General features: G+C 26.7%; 1 protein-coding gene across 4 annotated transcripts in view; it reads left to right on the top strand.

Annotated features, from left to right (window-relative positions):
- The window catches only part of LOC100200597 (probable 3',5'-cyclic phosphodiesterase pde-5), a 67,552-nt gene that overhangs the window by 25,823 nt on the left and 25,469 nt on the right, over positions 1–16,260 (top strand). For all 4 annotated transcript variants that reach the window (XM_065790444.1, XM_065790445.1, XM_065790447.1 and 1 more), the window contains 9 exons: positions 6,849–6,945; positions 7,444–7,477; positions 8,531–8,590; positions 8,792–8,850; positions 12,017–12,067; positions 12,190–12,248; positions 12,696–12,747; positions 13,773–13,903; positions 14,014–14,106. In XM_065790444.1, coding sequence (XP_065646516.1) covers positions 6,849–6,945; positions 7,444–7,477; positions 8,531–8,590; positions 8,792–8,850; positions 12,017–12,067; positions 12,190–12,248; positions 12,696–12,747; positions 13,773–13,903; positions 14,014–14,106 — 636 coding nt within the window. The remainder of the gene's footprint in view (positions 1–6,848; positions 6,946–7,443; positions 7,478–8,530; positions 8,591–8,791; positions 8,851–12,016; positions 12,068–12,189; positions 12,249–12,695; positions 12,748–13,772; positions 13,904–14,013; positions 14,107–16,260) is intronic.

The raw sequence follows: 16,260 nt of genomic DNA, 5'->3' as shown, positions 1-16,260 counted from the left end.
CTAACATAATTAGTTTTCTTGTGTGTGAGTGTAGTTTTATTTACTCCTTGTTAATTTTTGCAATGTTGAGTAAAGAGTCAGAAAATCGAAATTTTTTTTGAAATTTTACGTAGAAAATCCATCATTTTTATATTCCATAATTTCAAAAGCATGTAAAGTTCCAAAATCAACTGCTGGAGTTGTTATGAAATGTTATAAGGAAAACAAAACTGTAAAATAAAATCGGGAAGTGGTGGAAAATCAAGATTTATTTCCAAAAAGAAGGCAAAATCAATAGCCGGTTTAATTCATCAAAACCTGACTCAGTCACAGCAAGATTTAGCTATGAAGTTTAAATGCAATAAAGTTTTCATTCAAAGAGTATTCAAAAGAGAAAATCTGAAAGTATATTACAAGATAAAAATACCAAAAAGGTTGTTTGATGGAGAAATCAAGGCAATTGAATTAGCTAAAAGTTTGCTTAAATTAATTACGAAAAAAAATTTATGCATTTTAGAAAACGACAAAACTTACTGTAAAAAAAAATCACTCGATACTTCCAGGTAATCAATACTATTATCAGTCAAAACGTTATAAAGCTTCTAACAAATTTAAGTACATTTAAGTAAGAGAATCACTTTCGCGTTCTTTGTATGGCAGGCAATTTGCAATTGAGGCTTTAAAAGTTCTCCTTTCATAACAAATCAATCTTTGACACCAGATCTGTATGTGAGTGAATGCTTGAAAAACAACTTCTTCTATTTAAAAAGCGCAAATAAACGACTTCTTCCTCTAATTAAAAAGCACAAATAATCAACCTTATTTTGGCCAGATCTGGCATTGATCCACTATTCCAAATTGTGGAGACGATGGCGACTACTTTACAAAAAATTAAATTACTTGCACTTGGTAAAGTTAAGGCTATATTCATTTTTATTGAAATAAAAATAAATTATGTAAGCATCATTATAAAAAGAAAATCATTACAATTGGTTAAATTGTCTTTGAGAAAACTCAATTTAAAATCATCCAAATTTCAACCGATCGTAGTGATATGAAAAAGCATTTCAGAAAGTTAGTATTTTGCATTTGTTAACAATTAAACAAAACTGAATCGAAAACTTCTCAGCTGGAGCATTTTAAGCAGAATAAAACTGATTTTGTGCATTATTTTATAACTATTGTTGTGACTTGGATCAACCATCATTATCCTAAATTGAAACAAACATTTACTGTGGATTGATGCTGGTTCTTTGCCCTGAAACAGGTGAAGTTAAAACAGCTGGCAAAAAATGTTACAGTTTTTTTAGGATGCAAAAGGAGTTTTGCTGAATGATTATCTTAAAAAAGGTAAACCAATCAACTCTATTGCAATAGAGTTAATTGTTGTACCTTTTTTTATATTATTGGAGCCTTTTGGATCAGTTGAATAAAAAAACTCGTGAAAAATAAACCCAATTTACAAAAGAAAAAATAATTTTTCATCAAGACAATGCACATGTTTGCGCAAATTTTTTAACAATGGTTAAATTGAATGAATTAAAGTAGGAGTTGCTTGAACTTCCACTTTATTCACCAGATTTGGCTTCGACTTTTAGCTTTTCAGAAACCTGAAACAAATCTTTCGTAAAAAGTGTTTTTTATCCAGTGAAGTAGCTGTGGAGCAGTATTTTGCAGAGACTCCTGAAAATCATTACAGAGATAGTATAAAGTTATTTGGAGGACCATCGGAATAAGTTAAGAGAGATCATGTTCAGTAAAAAAACAAATTTAATTAAAAAATACATAATTTTCGATTATCCAATTTTTAAAACTTGTAATATTGTGTTTTGTATCCTTTTTTTATTTGCTTGCAAAAGCCATTTTATTATGGTATCAATCATTTTATTGCACAAATACTTTTCACTGTATCCATTATTGCTTTTTCAAATAAATTGTATAACTAGTTCTGAAAAACTCTCTGACTTGTTCACAAAATATTGAGTTTTTTCTCATAGGCAGTATTTAAAATATCATTTAAAAAATAATATATCAGAAAAATATTTTGTTCCAAATCCTAGCAAAATTTTAAGTTTAGAATAAATGTAAAAAAATTAAAATTAAAAAAAAATCAATTTTAAGTTTTAATACTTAGTTAAATGTTTGTAAACTCTTATAACTAGTTTATATCATTATATTTAGTTATATTTTCTAACACCTCCAACCCTTGGAATTAGGAAAAATGAGGTCGACAATAAATTGCCGACCTCAAACTGTTAAAGGTCGGCAAAAAAAAATTTGCTACAAAGTGGTTACCATAAAACATAGAAATGAGGTCGGCAATTTTTTGTCGACCTCAAACACTTTAAAGTCGGCAGTTAGGTCGGCATTGCCAAATGCTGACCCTAATTCCAAGGGTTGCACCTCCAATACCTGGTATTCCAATTTTAATGAATGGCAACACTCTAACTGAGTCCTCAACATTGTGCCTTCTGGGATTATCATTCACTTATTATTTTCTAACTCCTGGTTTCATTTTCTTTACCTTATTGTTATACATTTCCAAATCTCTTTTTCAATTTTTTTAAGTACTGCTTACAGAAATAACTTCTACTCCAGATCAGGTCAGGATCAGGATCATCACAATCAACCTGTTATTGGTAAATGTAACCCAGTACTTCCTGCTCAATGTCCTGCTGCTTTGTATGATTTGCTTTTTTAGGCAAAAACAAAAAGAAATAAACTCTGTCTTAAAATTTCCCTGTGACTAATAAAGTATTGATGGATATTATTCTTTGATTTGCAAGGACATACACATACACATCAATTCACCTGTTGTCAAGAAATTAGGTTTGAGTTCTTTTATGTGCTTTCGGTTAGCACTTCTTCACTCAATCACCTTTCTCTTTGTTCTTTATTGTTCTCCTTCTCAAGGCTGCACTCATTTAATTTCTGAGCAAACTGACCAAGCGTTTATTTCTTTATCCCTGTGTCAATATTGTTGTTATTGGTGATTTTGGTGTTCATTACACTAAATGGCTTGGCTCTAACTTTACTAACCCTGCTGCCTCATAGCCACTGAAATACCCATAGAAATATAGAAGCACTAACACTGCTAGCGTTTTTCTGCTGGCACTAAAACTCATAACTTCTTTATTTCTCAATCTCTTGCGTGAATGGTTAACTCTGTGACTCATTTTCCAGACAATCGTAATCACTTACCTTCACTCCTTGATTTGTGGATTGTCTCTGACCCTAGTAATTATCAATTTTTTTGTGTGTTCCTGTAGGTAGTTCTTATCATTCAATGATCTCTATAAATCTTTTATCTCCTTCTTCAGACTCACCCTATCATCACACTACATACTACTACCTTGAAGCTGACTGGGATTCTTTTTGTGGTATGACAGGTATGAAAGCTTCTCATACATGCTTGGATCCAGGTGATTATGTAGGAAGCAAAAGTTCAGCCTCATTCTACTCCATGGTTTTCACCTTCTTTTGCTGCTGCTATATCTAATTGTAATTATTTTTTTCATCTTTTTCACAAACAGTTTCTTTTGAGAACAAATGTCTTTTTATTGCTGCAAAAAATCAATATAAAAAGGTGCTTTCTCATGCTAAGCTCTATTTTCCTCCGTTTTTACTAAATCTTGTATTTTATCTCAAAAGTTATGCTCTAGAGACTTTTGGAAACAACAGATTTTACTAACAACAGATTTCACTAACAACAGATTTCACTAACAACAGATTTCACTAACAATGTTAAGTCAAACATTCCATCTTTAATTCACAGGTCTGATCTTATCATCTTTTCCAATGATAAAGCAGAACTTCTTGCAAAAAATTTTTCTTCTAATTTGCTTATTGAATCTAAAGCGATACTCTTTCTGCTGTAATTGAAAGATTTTATCGTGCATTAGGTAAAGTTGATGAGGCTTTTGATAAGGTTTGGCATGCTGGTCTTCTTAATTGTCTTGCTTTATACGGTGTATCAAGGAGATGTTTTGAGATTTTTAAATCATTTCTTTCTAACTGCAGTATTAAAATCATCCTTGATGGTCAATACCTTCCTTCATTTCTAGTAACTTCTAGGGTACCACAAGATTCTATCCTATCCTTGGTCTTTTTTTGTTTCTTATTTATATTGTTTATCTTCTTGACAATTATACATCTAATCTGTTCTCTCTATTTGCTGACAACTCAACTTTATACTCCTGTTTTGAAAAAAATCTCTCTCTGATTAATTAGAACAGGCAACTGATCTTGAATCTGATCTCAGTACAGCTTGGGGCTTGCAGTGGCTTATGAATTATAACTTCAACAAAACTCAGTTGTTTACTGCAAACAACTATTGCAACATTGCCAATATTCTTATATTAACGAATAGCAACCCTCTCACTGAGTCTGCTTCTTTACATCTTTTTGAGTTATCATTCACTACTATCCTCTCATGGAAACCATATATACAATCGATTGCAAAGTTAGCACCTGCCAAGGTAGCTTCTCTTTATCATGTTCACTATTATCTTACTCCTGATTGCATTCTCTATTTCTACAAATCTCCTATTCATTCCTGTATGGAATACTGCTATCATGTTTGGGCTGGTTCTTCTAATGATGCTCTTTCTTTTTTTAGACTGGTCCAGAAAAACCTTGTAAATGTAGTTTGACCTGCTCTATATGCCAAGCTTGATACTAAATACTAAAATGTCACTGCTCAAACAAGCTATCATTTCTAGTTCTATCTCCAAAACTCATTCTTGCTTGACTTGTCAAGTTTAGCAAAGTTGCATCCTTTTACTGTATCTGTCTCTTGATGCTTTAAGAAATTTTATTTATCTTTATATTTATGTATATTGTTACAATTTTTCTTCCCAACTAAAATCTCTTAAATCTCTTAAATAAAAATTTAAAACTGCTCTCTTTAACTATTTTTTAGAAAAATATTTTTTATAAATCTTATCGTTTAACCATTTTACAACTTATCGTTTATAACCCTAACTCGGAGCTTCTATTTATCTATTATTTTTTCTCCTTTCTATTCTGATATATTACTCTTTATTACTATTGTTGTTATTATTACTATATTTTTATTACAATGAATATTATTATTATTGTTGTTGTTATTATTATTATAACTAGTTTTATACTATTATTTTTATATTATTATTGTTGTTGTTATCATTACTATTACTATTATTATTGTTATCATCATCATCATTATTATTGTTATTATTATTATTATTACTATTATTATAGTATATACTTTTTTTATTATTCTTACTTGTATTATAGTTATTATTATTATCTCCATTTTATTTTTATTGAGTCTGGCAGGTGTTTACTTTATATTTATTACTATTTAGTATTACTAATAGTATTATTTACTATTTGTAAATTTTCTTGATATAACAACTTTATTTAGAGTTTGATTTGATTTTGATTTGTTAACTCCTAATTTAATTAGTGATTACTTGCAGCATTGTTGGGGTTTCATTTTTTTTTTGTAGACTTAATTTATTATTAACTTTGTATTTATTTTTTAAGTCCAAAGTTTCAGCACAAAATAAGTAATTATCTTTATAAATCAATGTTTCAACTTCATTCAAGTTATCTTCAGTTGAAATGATATTTGAAATTTATACTAAATTATAAAAAAAAAAAGTTACAAAATAAAGTGTCATATAAGACAATTAAAACAATGTAAAATACAATTATAAAACCATTAACAAATTTAAAAAGATCTGGCAAATTAGATATAATAAAAAGATATATATATATATATATATATATATATATATATATATATATATATATATATATATATATATATATATATATATATATATATTTATTTATATATATATATACATATACAATGCTAAATATAGTTAAGCAGAGAAGTTAAATTAACATGATTAATCTGTTTGTTCATATTTTCCATTTTATATGCCTACTTTCCTTTAATTTGAGTTCAAATTTGTTGGAAGAAGAATCTAATATAGAAAAACATTTATTGTTATATATAATACAGCAATTTTTGTCAGCATAGAGATGTTTAAATATATGCGAGTTTTTGTCTCTCTGATAGTGCTCAGTAATATGTGTCTTAAGATGGCCAATATAGCAATATTACATCATATATAGCATAATATAGCAAGAATTATATCTTGTGCAAACAAATTTATAGACAACAAATGATTTGAACTCTATCGGAATTGGATCTTTATGTGAAAATGCATTGGAAATTTTAAATGAAGTGAAAACTAACTTTATGGAGACTGATTTACAATGTCTTTTAATAATATGACTTAATCTCTTTTTAATTAAGTCTGATAATTTTCCAATGTAGTGAGTCTTAAAATGGAAGTTTGAAATATTTTATTAATAGCTTGTTTGATTAAGCTTAATTACATTAGGTTTTTCCAGTATTATTTTCCCTAGTTGTGAATTTTGCTTATTATCTAAAATGGATACATATTTCTCTTTAGAATTTTAAAAATTCTAAAGAGAAATATGTATCCATTTTAGACATTAACTTATATAAATAAAAATATTTAGTTAAATCTGTTAATGGCTTTATAATTGTATTTTGCATTGTTTTTATTGTCTTTTATGTTGTTGTTTTTTTTATAATATAGCATAAATTTTAAATATCATTTTAACTGAAGATGACTTAAATTAAGTCGAAACATGTATTAATTTAAATAAATATGGTTTTAAAGAAAAATATTTTAAAATTTGTCTTATTTATAAAGATAATTTATTTTTTTAAGTATTTATAGCTATTTTTTGATATTATTAATAGTATTTTACTATTTCTTATGAGAAATTGTAAAACATTAATAATAGTATAAAATGTTGTAGGAGAAAATTTTTTTTTTTAGAACAAACATAAATTTGCAAACCATAAAAGAAGGTTCTACATTACCTTGCTATGTTGCTGCTACACTTGAAACTGTTATTTGTGAGAAACCTTTTACTGTAAATATTTTCATTAAATTTATTTTATGATTCTATTTTGGTTTAATATTAAAATAAAATTATAAATGCATATTATAAGTTATATTTTTATTAACATTTTTGTTTTATTTGCAACACCTCATTTTTCTTTCCTTTTTTGCTGCTGCTTATCAAGAAAAGGTTGAGCATGACATCTTTCTCTCTCTCTCTTTTTCTCTTAATGCTAAAAAACAAAAATATTCAGAAAAAAAAATGCCCACTGACAAAAAGACAGATAACCGCAATGTTTTTATAAAACAAACAGACCACTAATAGTAATATAATAATATGATAATAAATAGATGTTTTTGATATCTTTTAAAGTTTTTAAAAAAGTGTTTTAAAAAGTTTTGAAAAATCTACAACCAATTTCATGAATAACAATCATATAACATATTTTATAAAAAATTTCTTAAGTTGTTAAATATTGTTTTGTTTTGACTACTTTCATATTATATGAGACATTCATTTTTGTTATAGGATCAGAGATTTCCTCATGGTGTTAATGATACAGGTTTGCTACTGAAATCTAGTGTTTGTCATTTATTGAGATAAATAATGTATAACAATGTTTATATCCACTGATAATATTTTGCATCTTTGCATCTAAGTATGCTATATATGTGCATAATTTATGCGCATAATTATCTTTCAGCAAATTGTTATGTAAGGTAGGGATAAGTACAATAAACCGTAATCATCGACTGAGAGAATATTTATAGCAGGTAGTAGTAACAATAGTTTCAAAATAATGATTAAGTACCTAAAAAAGAAGATACCTGAATATTGGTAGGCATTTGCACCAGCTTTCAGGTACAACAGTATTTACACAAAAAAAATTATTGCAATAAGAATATGTTTATTTGGTCTACTATATCCATTCATAGAAAAAAATAACAACATCAGGAACCATGTTGCAGATATAAGCTTAGCACATATTTTGCTACAACAATCGAAAAACTTAGTTACTAATCAGCTCAAGAATTCTTTTGTTAAAAAAAGTATTTTAGTTTGCTTCGACTGGTTTTTCTTAGGTTTTCTGTTGCATGACCTAACGTTATTGTAGTTTATAACGTTATTTGTTTTAGTTAATTTTTTAAGTATTACAATAAAATTAACTAAAACAAATATTCAAAGTTAATATTTGTTTTAGTTAGTTTTATTGTAATAATTATAAAATTGGAGTTATTGCAATAAGATCTCCTAAACTTAAATTGCTATTGCATTTCTTTTTTGTATTCATATTGCATTTTGAGTTGGGTTTTAATAATTGTGTGACCATGCAAGTCAAAAAGTTATGAAAATGCAACTTTTTGCAAAGTTTTATTAATTTCAACAAAAAGTTTTATTATTTAACCAAGGTATTTGGTGATGTTGATGATTGGTAACCAAGGTGATGGTGAAACTAAATATTTACCTGAAAGCTGAGGCTCAAGTTGTTTAGTTTTCATCACTTTTAATGATAAAGCAGCTTGAGCCTCAGCTTTCATAAATGTTCTACTTGTCTTTGCTATTGTCAACATTTATAACAAAATAAAATTTTAATGAAATTGATAAATTTTTATAGATGAAAACATTGCTTCTATATTATGCTCGCCTATTATTCTACCACATGGCGATTTAGCAGGTGCAATTTTTTATTTTTATTTTAGGCTGTATTGATATCACTTTTAGTTAATTTTATTTATTTATTCATATTATCATATTATTATTGTTTGTTTACTGATATTACCCATTTGTTTATTGTTATTATTCATTTCTTTGTTATTTTAATAATTTTAACATTTCTCATCTTTTTTAAAAGTTTTTTATAAAAATTTTGTTAAAGGTATTCTGCAGTTAAATCGTGCATTTGGTACACAAGCATTTACTGAAAAAGATAACCAAGTAAAGTATAAATATTCTTTAACAATAGTAGTAGTCATTATAATAATAATAGAAATAATAATAATATTAGCAATGATAATAATAAAGCATGAGCAAGCAATTTTAATATTAAAATGTATTTAATTTATATTTTAATTTTTTTGAGAAAAGATTTTGAGAAGTATGTAATTTTGAGAAAGAGAATTTTACTTAAAATACTTTATGTTAAATATTTAAAGAATGTCGCTATATTACCATTTTTAATTATTATGTTTTTGATTTTTTTTAAAGTTTAATGTTTGTGTTTCGGACATGTTTAACATTTGTGTTTTGGACATGTTTAAAAAATGCAATTTTAAAAATATAATTATGAAAAATTTATTGACTTCAATTAAAACTTTGATTGAGAGACTTCAATTAAAACTTTGATTGAGAGACTTCAATTAAAACTTTGATTGAGAGACTTCAATTAAAACTTTGATTGAGAGACTTCAATTAAAACTTTGATTGAGAGACTTCAATTAAAACTTTGATTGAGAGACTTCAATTAAAACTTTGATTGAGAGACTTCAATTAAAACTTTGATTGAGAGACTTCAATTAAAACTTTGATTGAGAGACTTCAATTAAAACTTTGATTGAGAGACTTCAATTAAAACTTTGATTGAGAGACTTCAATTAAAACTTTGATTGAGAGACTTCAATTAAAACTTTGATTGAGATACTTCAATTAAAACTTTGATTGAGAGACTTCAATTAAAACTTTGATTGAGATACTTCAATTAAAACTTTGATTGAGAGACTTCAATTAAAACTTTGATTGAGAGACTTCAATTAAAACTTTGATTGAGAGACTTCAATTAAAACTTTGATTGAGAGACTTCAATTAAAACTTTGATTGAGAGACTTCAATTAAAACTTTGATTGAGAGACTTCAATTAAAACTTTGATTGAGAGACTTCAATTAAAACTTTGATTGAGAGACTTCAATTAAAACTTTGATTGAGAGACTTCAATTAAAACTTTGATTGAGAGACTTCAATTAAAACTTTGATTGAGATACTTCAATTAAAACTTTGATTGAGAGACTTCAATTAAAACTTTGATTGAGAGACTTCAATTAAAACTTTGATTGAGAGACTTCAATTAAAACTTTGATTGAGAGACTTCAATTAAAACTTTGATTGAGAGACTTCAATTAAAACTTTGATTGAGAGACTTCAATTAAAACTTTGATTGAGAGACTTCAATTAAAACTTTGATTGAGAGACTTCAATTAAAACTTTGATTGAGAGACTTCAATTAAAACTTTGATTGAGAGACTTCAATTAAAACTTTGATTGAGAGACTTCAATTAAAACTTTGATTGAGAGACTTCAATTAAAACTTTGATTGAGAGACTTCAATTAAAACTTTGATTGAGAGACTTCAATTAAAACTTTGATTGAGAGACTTCAATTAAAACTTTGATTGAGAGACTTCAATTAAAACTTTGATTGAGAGACTTCAATTAAAACTTTGATTGAGAGACTTCAATTAAAACTTTGATTGAGAGACTTCAATTAAAACTTTGATTGAGATACTTCAATTAAAACTTTGATTGAGAGACTTCAATTAAAACTTTGATTGAGAGACTTCAATTAAAACTTTGATTGAGAGACTTCAATTAAAACTTTGATTGAGAGACTTCAATTAAAACTTTGATTGAGATACTTCAATTAAAACTTTGATTGAGAGACTTCAATTAAAACTTTGATTGAGATACTTCAATTAAAACTTTGATTGAGAGACTTCAATTAAAACTTTGATTGAGATACTTCAATTAAAACTTTGATTGAGAGACTTCAATTAAAACTTTGATTGAGAGACTTCAATTAAAACTTTGATTGAGATACTTCAATTAAAACTTTGATTGAGAGACTTCAATTAAAACTTTGATTGAGATACTTCAATTAAAACTTTGATTGAGAGACTTCAATTAAAACTTTGATTGAGAGACTTCAATTAAAACTTTGATTGAGATACTTCAATTAAAACTTTGATTGAGAGACTTCAATTAAAACTTTGATTGAGAGACTTCAATTTAAACTTTGATTGAGAGACTTCAATTAAAACTTTGATTGAGAGACTTCAATTAAAACTTTGATTGAGAGACTTCTATTAAAACTTTGATTGAGATACTTCAATTAAAACTTTGATTGAGAGACTTCAATTAAAACTTTGATTGAGATACTTCAATTAAAACTTTGATTGAGAGACTTCAATTAAAACTTTGATTGAGAGACTTCAATTAAAACTTTGATTGAGAGACTTCAATTAAAACTTTGATTGAGAGACTTCAATTAAAACTTTGATTGAGAGACTTCAATTAAAACTTTGATTGAGAGACTTCAATTAAAACTTTGATTGAGAGACTTCAATTAAAACTTTGATTGAGAGACTTCAATTAAAACTTTGATTGAGAGACTTCAATTAAAACTTTGATTGAGAGACTTCAATTAAAACTTTGATTGAGAGACTTCAATTAAAACTTTGATTGAGAGACTTCAATTAAAACTTTGATTGAGAGACTTCAATTAAAACTTTGATTGAGAGACTTCAATTAAAACTTTGATTGAGAGACTTCAATTAAAACTTTGATTGAGAGACTTCAATTAAAACTTTTAAATTTTTTTATTTAAAAAAAATTCAAAACAAATAAAGCAGCATTTAAATTTTTTTAAATTTTAAATTGAAAAAAGTTTTAGGAAAAGAATATTAATTTTGTTTAATTTGCTTTTTATTATTTAAATAAAAATTTTTACATTTTTTCAAAACAGTTTCAATCTGTATTTATAAATTTTATCAAATCCCCATATCACTTTAAACACCAATTAAGAAGCTTTAAACACCCATTAAAACGTTTTAAATACTCTTTATGCAGCTTTAAACGTCCATTTAGCTGCTTTAAACATCATTTTAGTTGCCTTAAACACCAGTCACTTTAAAGACCTTTGTATTTTTGCATAAGATAAATGCTAAATTTGTGGGAGCCATTTTTTTTCACTGAACTGAACTGTTTGGACAACTGTTCAATATTTTTCAATTTATCTAATATCATAAAATATTGGTTTCTCAAAACATTATTTGTCAAAGATGAATGTTTTATATTTTACATAATTTTGATTAAAGGTAAATATACTTTTCAGATTGTAAATGGATATTTAGCATGGGGAGGAATTGCTCTTCATTATGCTGAGGTATTTTTAGTTGCTTCAATATGCTGAGATATTTTTAGTTGTTTTATTAAAAAAAAAAATAACATGTGGTATCTTTAAAAAACCTTTGTTGTTTTCTGTTTCTATCTGTTTTTAATTATTAGATGTTTCAAGGCATGCAGAAACAAAGAAAACTCAATGACTTTTTATTAAGCGTAACAAGGTATGTCTTTATTTTACAATATTGTAATATATTTTATTATATAAGTTATACTTATTTAGTTATTTTAAATTTGAATTAAATGATAATAACTTAAACTTCTATTTAATACTAGTATTAATTTATTGTTATTATTATGATCCTGCATGCTAGACTTTTAGAATATGTTTAAATTAACAATTAGTTTAATATCGCTGTTGTAATATCATTATATAACATTAATTTGTTATTAAATTGTTGTTGTAATATCATTATATAACATTAATTTGTTATTTATATATAATTTATAATATATATATATATATATATATATATATATATATATATATATATATATATATATATATATATATATATATATATATATATATTTGTATATTTATATAATTGAGGTTATTTTATATTATAATATTAGTTATATATATATATATATATATTTTTTAATTTCAGATCTATATTTCAAGATATTGTTAGTATGGATAAAGTTATTATGAAAATTATGGTATGTTTTTTTTTCATTTGTTCGAATTTGTGGCTTAACAAACTTAGTTATATCTATTAAAACTTTCAATCTGTGTTAAATTATCTATTTATCCTACACATAGTGATAGATCAATAATCCAAAATGGTCAAAAAGATTAAACTTATAGACCAGGTTACTGTAGATCTTTTTTGCTTGGATAGCTCTTGTTATAAATTATATTAATACAATTAAACTTATATTCATGAAAATATATGCATAACAGCCCTTATGGCAAAGAAAAATGCTCAAAGTCTTATTTGAAATTAAATTTAAAATTTAAAAAAAAGCGTTAATTGAAATTAAATTTGAAATTCATTGTTAATCAGCATGCTAATGTACACTTATCATTGAGAGCCATCTTAAGCATTACTAACATGTTTAATTCAATTTTAGATAAGGTAATAGTTTACAAAAAAAATTTTTTTATAAATACATATTTTAATTACAAACAATGTATGGAATATTACAAACGTTAAATTAAAGAAATTTTACATTTTACAAAGTCTTGACATTTTCAGTATTACTTTTAAAAAATCTTTTAAATTTATGTCTTACCGATTGTGGCAAATACATTTTAAAAGTAGTAAACATTTCATTCTACAAATTAGCAGTAATGATTGAAAACAAAATAATAAAATTGTACAAATTTAAACTGAGTGATGTAAGTAAATATTTTAAATATGATTTTTTTAAATTGATATAAGATATTAATGTTGTCTTATTCTTCTTTCCAATGTTAATGAGTGTAGTTTATTGCATCTAGAAGTTTTGAATGGTTTTTAATGTTTTTAAAATTTTCTTTTCATGGTTTTTTTTTCATGTGCTATTGCTTCTACTTAATCATAAGTCTTGGTATCAAAATACAAACACACATACACAAGTGCAAACATGCATACACAAGTGCAAACATGCATACACAAGTGCGAACACAGACATATATAAATTTTTCTTCTTCTTAGATACATTATTAAATGAACTAATATTATTTCAATTTTTGTTTCTAGAACTTTGCCCAGACGTTAGTTGATGCTGATAGAACTTCTCTTTTTTTGGTCGATACCAAAACAGAAGAACTCTATGCAAGAATTTTTGATATTGGAATAGGACTGGATACTAAACTTCGAAAAGAAATAAGGTTTATAATTATTTTGTTTTCTTATTCTTTTTTTTTTACTTTTTCTTTTGGTAATAATGCAGTATTTTTCACTTTCAGTATCAAAACAGCTCTATGTTTAAAAAATTTAGGTTTCCTAAATCAAAAGGAGTTGCTGGATATGTTGCTACAACAGGTGAAACACTGAACATAAAGAAAGCTTATGATGATCCTCGTTTTAACAGGTATTCATGCTTACCATTTTAATAACTGGTAACCATGCTTATAAATTTGTATAAATAAAACTTATAAAACAGTAACTGATGTTAATATAAATATTGATGTTATCCATACATAAATACATACATACATACATACATACATACATACATACATACATACATACATACATACATACATACATACATATCAGGGATGTGTAGCCGTAAAAAAAAAGTACAGACTTTGGTCGTTGAAATTTTTAGAGTCTGACTCTGAAGCCAAATTTTTGTAAAATTCTTTGAATTCTTAAAAAAATATTACGCGATAATTAAAAAAATTTTTTGTTGCCAAATATATAAAAAGTTTTTTGAAGGTTAAATATTTTGTACATGCACGTGCAATATCGGGAAGTTTTAGTATTGGAATCGGACTCACGATTATGTTTAGCGACTCTGACTTCGCTAAAAATGTTGCGACTCTGACTCCATGACTTCACAGCCCTGATAGATACATACATACATACATGCATACATACATACATACAAACATGCATGCATACATACATACAAACATGCATGCATACATACGTATGCTTTGAAAGTACTAAAACTTTTTTTAAATACTGCTTTTTTTTGTTTTTAAAGTATTATGATAAGCAAAAATATTTTCTTTTTCGAATGCAGTAGCTAGCACATAACATATTTCTTGTTAATTTTAGAAGTTCATTTTGTTAGGAAAAAATTCAAATATAATAGTGTGTTGGATTTTTTTTTAACTTAAATTTATCTCCCCAAGGCCAAGAAGCCCACTACAGACAAGGAGGCTACTTAATTGTGGTTATAACCCTCTCTCAACCCTATAACTCCGAAACACGAACCTTGACGAACGAGGCTGCTGCGCGGACAAACAAGTTGAGTGCGGTACTACCTGGAATGTGTTAGGAATCGAACTCAGAACCTCTCACTTATGAAGCAAACGCTCTACCACTACCACATTTTTCTAATGCGGTAAACTAGATTAAAATTATAATTTCGTTACTAACCAAGACAGTTGGTTACTAAACAAGCAATAGTTTTAAAAGATTTAATTAACAAGTATTTTCAAAACTCAATGTATAAAAAATTAGCTTTTTATTGAAAAATTAATGATTTTAAAAACTCATTTTTTTATTTTTTGTTTCAAAATTCCAATTAGATAGAAGTATTTTTGAAATTTTTAAATTTGCATTTGCCATGTATTCAGCGACAATACATGGTTGGTTTTGCAAAACTTTTGGAATATGGTTAAAAAAAAATAAGTACAGGGTTAAAAAGCAGTGAAACTTTACCAACATCCAACATAGAAAGTTACTTTTCTGTACTTGATCTGTGTCAAAGCAATAAAATAAGTTTCAGCCAAGCAGTTTAAAAAAACCTATGTGAATAGTTTTGCTCAGCCAGCAACAATTTAATACATGGAAGAAATTAGTGAAAAAATACTGATCAGCATTAGAATCATCATGATCACCCTGCTATAATATGTAATCCAGTGCAACCTGCCTCATGTCCTGTTGCCTTATAGGATTTTTATTTTCCAGGACTAGGAGAATTTAACTCTGGTTGAAAATATCCCCTGCATTGGGAATCAGAAAACCTGTGCCTTGGACCCAGACCTTCTTCATCTAATTAGCTAGTGTAGATGTAAATTTGTGTTTCTTGTCTAGGATGATGAACAATCAATCTTCTTGATTCTACTTATGCTTGTTCCTCCTTGGTAGTGGTTATGCAACTCTTTCTGTTATTTCTTAATAAGGGTTCAGCTCTAAAACTCAGTTTAATGATTTTAATGCTGGCTGGTAGTGAGGTTTCCTAAATTCTGTGGTATTTTAAAAGTGCTGTTTTCATCAAAGGTTTTTTTGCAAGGTTTCATCTTTTGTTCTGTGTTGTTTCTCATCTGGTCTTTCTGATAATCTAACCTTTAAAATGGCTGATAACACAATTGTATACTTTAGTCTTGACATTATTTGCTGATGACACAATTGTATACTTAAGTCTTGACAAAATGTCATCACTTTTTGATCACTTAGAATAGGCAGCCGATCTTGGTTCTGACCCTTCTTCTCTGACTGCTCATAGTATGCAGTTTTATAATCCAAACAAATCCCAGTGGTTTACTGCTAATTAATTATTGATGAATAC

The sequence above is a fragment of the Hydra vulgaris genome, chromosome 02, assembly GCF_038396675.1.
Source record: "Hydra vulgaris chromosome 02, alternate assembly HydraT2T_AEP".
Classification (NCBI taxonomy): Eukaryota; Metazoa; Cnidaria; class Hydrozoa; order Anthoathecata; family Hydridae; genus Hydra; species Hydra vulgaris.
This window is presented reverse-complemented; position numbering and strand designations above follow the sequence as displayed.